This window comes from Halyomorpha halys, unplaced genomic scaffold, assembly GCF_000696795.3.
Source record: "Halyomorpha halys isolate HHAL.00 unplaced genomic scaffold, Hhal_1.1 Scaffold84.1, whole genome shotgun sequence".
In the NCBI taxonomy this organism is placed as follows: domain Eukaryota; kingdom Metazoa; phylum Arthropoda; class Insecta; order Hemiptera; family Pentatomidae; genus Halyomorpha; species Halyomorpha halys.
The window spans coordinates 975,840-984,560 of record NW_027110155.1 but is presented as its reverse complement, the minus strand read 5'-3'; the positions used below and the strand labels follow the sequence as shown (position 1 = coordinate 984,560).

The window sequence follows — 8,721 nt, the reverse complement described above, 5'->3', positions numbered from 1 at the left end:
AACAATCATGCTATTGTAAAAATCCAATAAAACCGGAATAGATTTCTATCAAGCGATATTGAAGAATGATTGAGGAAAATACAATTTATTATTCAGGGTAGAGATCATTTCAATTATCATATAGATTGGTACAACGAATTTCTGGTCAGTAATAAAGGATTGGGAAAAGATTACATTGAAACTGATTGATCCTAGATTCATAGAAAATATTAATATGATGGCAAGCTTAAAAATAGCTGATTCAACTCCCAATTAAAGAGTTTCAAGTTGTTTGAGAATGTTTAGTTTGTTTTACGGAAGGCAGATAAAGTTGGGACAAAATACATATTTGGCCGGGTAGCTTCAGAACTCGCCTTCGATCGTAAGCACCTACATTACAGAGGAAGTATCCATTCATGCAAGGACCAAAAGTTAATACTTTGCTGGATGAAGTTTCCATCCTTCGAGGATTTACAGCGAATACCTGTAATACTCGTCAATCCATCTCCTATCCAGCATACCTTACCTAATGAACATGCATTATCAAGGCCTTTTAATGTAGAGTACCTCACCTCTTAAAATGGTGCTAGGAATAAACGTCGAGGTACCGACAACAATATCGAATATCAGTACCAGAATGTATGAAAGCTCATTTATATTATTATTAAATTATTTACAAAACTTCATATGGTGATTTCTAAGAACACTGTTTTCGAACAGTTTTCACAAAGAATTATCAATACTTTTCTAGACACGTCAGTATTGCAATACAAGAACCTTACGTGTCAGTAGTTTTTCCATTCACTTAAGTAAATATCAATATTTACCCATATACGGAATGTCAAAAAATCATTTCGACGAAAACGATTTTAAAAACACCTAAATACCAAAGAATCTCGAGAATTCCAAATACGAGATTTATAACCAGAAGAATATAAGTATCAAAACAGCGAATCTTTCGGGGAAAACTGTATTCCTCTAAATATAGCCTGAACAAACAGATGGTCATTTAGAAATTTCCTTAACCTTTTATGTTCCGTTATGGAACAAGCTGAGAACTGACCTAGCTCATCCAATTATTTCCACTTTCCAACCAATGAATATCGATTATCAAACACTCGATATATACAGGAACACAGGGGGTGTTGTATCATGCCTTTAATCACAAGGCAAACTACGTTTCGTCGGGTTAGGGGTAAAAGTGATCAAGACAGTTTTTGTAAAAATGAGATTTCTAACTAGTTACCTGTGCTTAAACCAAATCTATGCTTCAGAATTGACAAAATTGTATTAAATTAATTAGAAAAGATTATTATTAATTTCATAATTTTGAAGTTTAGATTTGGCTTAGGCGTTGTTAGATAGAAACTACATTTTCACAACAATGTCTCTAGTCTACTTTTACCCCTAACACGACGATTCAATTAATTAGTAGGTAATCAAAAAAAGTAGGTATTATTTTCGTTTACAAGTAAAAACATGAGCGTATTTAGCGATGGGCCGGAGTCAACTGCACCCCACCTCTCCCCTTATAATCGAAAAAATATTATTGATTTAATATTAAAAAAAATCAAGCAAATAATTAAAATAACTAATAAAACACTGCTATAATTATAAATAATTTGGTTAATTAATAAAATATTGGTTTCATTAAATATTCTCAACGATTTTTTACTTCTTTTTTTCACCAAAGCGGAGAGGAAAATCGAAAAATGTAAATTACAAAGTCGTTTCATAATTCCATTTTCCCAAAAGAATCCGATATTAGAATTGAGGTATTAATGTATTAAGACGTCATCATCGCTACACGCATTTCAGTCTCCTGAATCCTTCCTTCCCCCCACCCCCAGGATACACGAATTATGTTTACGGATTATAAAGTGAAATTAAATTCTGAAATGATGTTGTTCTTTTTATAAATTGGAGAATTTATGAAAATGTATAAATTGGAATGTATTTTTGACTTAGGTCAAGAAGACACATTGATTCAGAATAGTCAAGCTCATGAAACAAATATAAAGCTTAAAATTAAAGAAATAAATAAATAAAGGATCTATTAAACCGATAATGAAAGATTTTAGTATAAAATAAATTTATATATTTTTTGTAAAAATGTTTAAAAAATAATTTAATTAGAAGGTTATTAAAATTGCTAATTAATTTTTTTTTTATAATCATTAAGAAAATTTTACAAAAAGCTTCAATTATTATAAGCAAATAATTTGCTTGAATCATTTGGGATATATTTAATAAAAAGAGACAAAGCGAATAAAATTTAATGAAATAATTCATTCAATCGCATTAAATGCATTAAAGCAACATTCACCACAGAACTGCAAATGGAATCCAATCCAACAATGGCTAATATAGCTTAGTAGTTTAGCAAGAATTCAGAAGGGATTCCAGTGGTGATTTAACATCTCAATTAGTGTCTATTCACAGAACAAGAGTTGTTCAATTCAAATTTTGGCCATAAAATTTCATGTCGCTATAAATTTTCTAGGAACTGGAAAAACCATTGAAATATGCAATCACATTCCGGTTCAGAAGAATATTAGAATAGTAAAAGAGAACAAAAAAAGTTATGTTCAATTGCATTTCCAGAGAACGAGAGCATTCACTATGCATGAGGGCAGAAAGCCACAATTCGCAACACCTATGCCTTCCCATTGTAGCATATTTGATAGGATTAGGAGTTTAATATATAATGGAGTGACGTTAAATACCGAGAGTTGTAATTACTATGATAATACATATACTACCAATAAAATATAAATAAACCGTCCCATATTTTTCAAGTACATAATATTCAACAGAATAAGTACAAAACCAGGACAAAAAGAGGTGTTCCTCTGATCTAGTAACATTGTTTTAATCAAACAAAATGAATGGTGATAATTTTTTTAGCAAGTAATTTTAAATGTGATCTTTAAAGAAATGACACCAAGAAAAACATTGAATTAGAAGACTAGAAACCTTGCACTAAAATTTAAATTCTGTAGATGGGGTTCAATCCCTGAAATGACAATGTATTTTTAAATAAAGATATCATTTATTAATAGGTCAAATTGCCATTAATTTCGAGAATTAAAAATTTACTACATCCCATAATTTAATAATTGTTTTTACTGAAAACAGTTCAAAACAGAGCAACAGAAATACAATGCTAGGGAATCACTCACGATACACCTCTGCCAGGTTAAGTAATTTTTGAAAGTGATAATATTGATTCTAAAAAATGATATACAAACTAATAACAACTTCCTAAGTATTTTTTTTCTATATTTTTTAAATAATTTACTGAACATTACTAGTTGCTAAAAAAAAAACTGCCATCAGCATTTCCACTCTACAATCAATATTTGGTATGTCTAAAATAAACTATTGCTTTCTAGATAACACTCTTCAAGTCTTTTCATTACTTTGAAAAAATAAAGTACAATTCAGTAAATTGTTGAAAAATTAAGGGAAAAAATACTTAGGAAGTTGTTATAGTTTGCTTAAGTTTATATTTTTGTCAAAGTTTTGAAATGCTGTTTTCTCCTAACTATAAATTTAGTACATACTGATTTATAATTCTCAACAGGCTATATTTGAGAGGGAATTTACTTGTATTATTAGCAGTTTTATGATTCTAAACACTAAAAAATACCTCCCTACAGAGCCTAAAATGGTTGAAAAAATATATATAAACTAAAGTAAACTATAACAATTTCCTAAGTATTTTTCCCCTAATTTTTAAACAACTTACTGAACATTTCTAATTGCTTAAACAGAACTAACATGCAGCACTTCCACTCTAAAGTCCATTACCATGTAAAAGGGCTCGTTTCACACTGATAGTGAACCCAACCTTGCAATCAGTAAAACTTGGTAAATGAATAATAAAAATGAAATATAACAGATAACAACTGTCTCTGTAGATAGTAAAAAAAACAGGAAATATACAAATCTTACAAGTTATAAACAAGATTGGTATTATGAGGTTAAGAAGTATAACAGTTAACTGTTCAGGTGCCTAAATATGGCAGTTAGTTGCCAAAATTGGCAGATAGGTGGTAATAGTATAACATACTGCTACTTGCACCAGTATGTTTATTTTTTACATTTAAACTAACACCCCAACAGATGAGCAAAAGTTCAATGTCAAAAATTCCTTTTTTTTTTCTTTTTTCAAAAATAATATTATGTATGTAAAAGAAAAAATAATAATAATAAACGCATCAATCTATCAATCAGCTATCATGGCACCTGGGCTTAAATTTAGCTCTCTCTCATGGGTTCAGTCACATTCTACAGGCAAGGTATTGAAATAAATATTTGCCACTTAAACATCTAAAAAGCGAGTCATTATAATTACGTTTGGTTGCCTTAATCTTAAAATAATTTTTTGTAGTTTTGCCACTGAGATTCTCAACAGCGTCGATCATAGATAGAATATGATTAAAGTATTTGGTAAATTTGAAAATAATAATTTAATATTATGTAATAATTGTAAGCTAGTCTGACAGAAGTTAAAGTAAGCAATACATGTCAATAATACTCCCTAAATTCAACATTAAGAAGCTTGCTAGAGTTAAAATATTTTTTTAAAAATATTTTACTTTTCAGAGGTGTTAATAATAACAAGCAAATATATTGTAAGGCCTAAAAAGTAAATTATTACAGAGGCAATAACATTGAATTTAATTTCCATGAGAAAACTAAAGGATATCTGAAATAAAACGTTTACTTAATCAAAAAATTTCTATTTACTATCTTTATTTTTCATGAAACAAGACAAATTTAATTCACTATAGGAATTGACCATCTCAAAAATATTGGTTCAGTTACATTAGCAAACCTTGTGTGTTCAATAAATGACTATTGTTTTTTTTGTTTTTTATTTATAATAATGAATTGAGTTTAACTAAGTGGATAGCAACTGAAAAATCAAATATTTTAATAAAAGAAATATACTAAAAAAAATGTATACATATACTTCAGCTGGTAACACCAAAAGTTAAAAAAATAATTTGTATTGTGATGTGAGAGAGCTTCGTACCTGAAAAATCATTGTAAAAAAAAAAATAAACTAAACTACTCACCTCAGAAGAAGTCAGGTAACACAACCTGGAGTCTGTACTTTCAATAGAGGCCTGCTGCACAATTCCATACCTCGATGTTTCTCTGTCACTCATGTAATCACTTCGAAGGCTATCCTGACGATCAAAGGCACCCCTTATAAAAGAAATAAGAAATATGAGATACATGATTATTGACACAATAAGTGATCCATTTTGTAAATGTATAATAAGGATTTGTAAATAGTTAATTACTTATCAAAAAACAAAAATATCCTCATTAACAAGTAAATCAAAAGGTACGTATGAAAATTTTACCAACCACTCTACTTGACAACCTCGAATAATTTAGGTATCTTGGATAATATTATTACACGGACATTTAAGAAAAGTGAAATACAGGAAGATATAGTGCGGTTGTGACAGCAAGGAAATACAGTATCCACTTGGACATCAAGCAGGTGAGTAAGTTGATTAAGGGACAAGTAGTACTACAGTATTGATTCAAATACGTACCGCTTGATGTTTCTTTCTTCATGTATCTCCAGTGAACAAAGAAGTAAGTTTCATTTATTTAAAAGATAATGCCAAGATATTGAATAAGTAAAAGAAAAAAAGATTAAAAAGGGATATATAAAATCGTATACTTACTCTCAGAGAAAGTTCATTCTCAAAGAACTCAAAATGATAATTTTTAATATAATTTTAAAAGTATTTTTCAGAGTTTTAAAAGATGATTTTTAATTAATTTTAAAGATAAGAATTGTAAATGAGGTTGCTTATAAAAATATCAGAATAACAATACAAAAATTCCTTATATTTTATAAATTACCCCCCTTAAAAATAATTTCACAGCAAAAGAGGTTCTAATTCATAAGAATAAACAAAACAAATCATTAATGCTCATTTTATATTAATGTGTTGATCTTTAGCCTTCAATAAATCTCTATTCCACTTAAAATTTATTCTACAGGATGTTTTTCGGGGTTAAGCACCCAAACTGAAAATATGAATTAAGAATCTCAAGACAAGATAAAAATTCCCTATGAAGTTAAGTTTGTTAGTGCTATTTTTAGAAGATATTCACATCTAAAGATTTTCTTTGTTATGAATTATTTAGACTTTACTAAATAAATTAATAGGTATTTCAACTACTCTATTAACAAAATGTAAACATCAATTTACATATTAAAGTGATTATCTTCAGCATTACCAGGCATCTTTCTTTCACAACAGAAGTGGCTGAACGTTACTGGATATGTATTATTATCATGCTCTTTAGATTAGACACCACACTGGAATTTTTATTTGGAGTGACATTAAACAAAAAGGCTGTGCAAGTCTGGCCAATGAACTTAATTCTTTATAGAGAAAGATAATTGAAACTTGTAAAACAATAACACATATTCATTTCTCTTAGGCCACTGCTGCAAAAGAAGGAAGATGACAAGCATTTCTTAGTACTTACAATAATCACTTGGAACTACATTTAATATAAATGTTTAAATTTCATTAATAAAAGAGTATTAATATCTATTAATTTCTTTATTATAACCTAAATAATTAATAACAACGGAAACCTTTAGGCCCGAATATCTCCTAAACGAAGCTTTTAAAGGCATACTTTTATAAAGAATTTTTTTCTTATTTTTAAATCCTCAGTTCATATTGTCAGTTTGGATAATCAATCCTGTAACATCCTGTATAATGCATAGTTAGAATTTATGTTATTTCCTTAAGCATACCATCTTAAAAGGGTTTTAAATGAATAAATTATATTTATTTAAACTATATTTCATAATAAGAATAAAAGATAAATAAAACAGGACCTAATTCCTCACCTCTTCTCTGGAACAGAAAAAAAAATGTGACTGGATTCTCATGGCAGAGCAACTTATTTTGAAGGAAGTATTTATTTTTGTGGTTAATCAGACACACAATCAGAGTTACACAAACTTTCCACCCATTCATGAAGTTGAAAAAAAGGATTAACTTTTTTTTAAGAGGGTCAAACTTCATGAATACTTATAGTATATTTTTGATCAAGGTTTACTTAACCCTAGAATACTAATGGTTATTTGACAGCTGGTTTCCCTAAACATTCATCAAATCCAGTACCACGGATATTTTATGGTCTAGAATATAACATTATAAAAAGAGACCTACTTAAACTCGTTATTAAACAATATAAATTTTATTTAAATAATTGTACAAAAAATATAATTAGGAAATTCTGAACATATTCAAAATTTAAGCGCATGTTACAAGTAATAATACCTATTAAGTTTATTCCAAGAACCACTTTGGACAGTCATCTAACTGGTAGGAGCAAAGTTATTCCTAAACATCACTCAAATCGACTCGGCATGTTTGGTGGAAACTCACCTAAGCAATAGCACTGGTCAGTCAAAGTGAACAAATCATCAGAAGTACTGATGAGCATTGTGGCTCTCTCATTTCACCACAATCCATAAGGGAATAGAAAATGTTAGGATGCAATTGTTGTTTCAACTACCATTAGTATACTAGGATTAATACAATTCTTAGACCTTCTTAAGGAAAGGTGAGAAGTATTCAGAATTAGTATGATGAATACATTTGCTTAGATAGCATAGCGCATGATTTAGCGAACAATATATTACAAAGTAAACAAGTTCAAAACTGCAATATAAAATATTTATTCATACTTTTTTATAAATAATAGTTGTGACAGTAGTATAGGTTTTAATAATATTTTTTGAAATAATTACTTATTTGTATAAATAAATAAACAGCTATACATAGCATTGATCATAATATTGCTTACAATTTATCTAACCCAAGAGGAATTTTTTAAATGTATTTCAACCATTAATCCTAAATTTTGAACTTACATTCCAAGATCAAATCTTAGACATCATATATCTTCTTTTCATTGTGAAAGCAACAACTACAATATATTACCCATTATTCTTTCATTTTGGAACTTCCATTTATAACTTCTTCCTCAATATGAAGTCCGAGAGGAATGAACTTCCAGCAATGGCTTAGTAGGATGAGAATAAGCACTATCCCACTCCCAAAATAAAACAAATGAGAGGCCATCTGTATTTGTTTGCATTCCCTGTGTGATCAGATCTGCTTCCTAGTTTATAATTTTCATTTAAGTCTTCAATAAGAAGATATCATCAAATCAAATTTTTAACAGAGGAAATATTGTTTTTAAAGTGCATTTTCCTATGCTGGCCATTCAATGCTCACATATTTCCAGGATCTCCATGAGACATGCATAGAGATTTGAGGGATGAGACTGTCTCCCTTGTCAGCTCAATACACTTATTCACATGAAATTTTCTATTTTTTTTTTATTGATCATTCTTCACCCATGTTGGTTTAATATAAAACATAAATATATATCAAACTGCTCCACACAACATGTGGGGCTGGTACAAAAAACATATCATCGGTTTGGAAGAAGACTGTCACAACTCAAAATCTATTTTTATGTTTTCACAATGAAATTACTGCAATTTGTCTATATTTTTATAAAGAAAGTAGCAAGCTGTAATTCATTAACTTAAATAAATAAACAAGTTTCCCTTGATATAAATTAGTGCTAAGGAATAAATAGAAACTTCAAATGCTTTTAGGGACATAAATATACTTTTAAAAGATAAAATTAAAATTATAATTATTATGA

At 28.9% G+C, this 8,721-nt stretch overlaps 1 protein-coding gene across 8 annotated transcripts in view; it reads right to left on the bottom strand.

Annotated features, from left to right (window-relative positions):
• Positions 1-5,066: 5,066 nt before the first annotated feature.
• Positions 5,067-8,721, bottom strand: part of LOC106677040 (protein still life, isoform SIF type 1) — a gene marked incomplete at its 3' end in the record, with an annotated part of 188,077 nt that continues 184,422 nt past the window's right edge. For all 8 annotated transcript variants that reach the window (XM_067048297.1, XM_067048303.1, XM_067048302.1 and 5 more), the window contains 1 exon segment: positions 5,067-5,199. In XM_067048297.1, the coding sequence (XP_066904398.1) occupies positions 5,067-5,199 (133 nt within the window).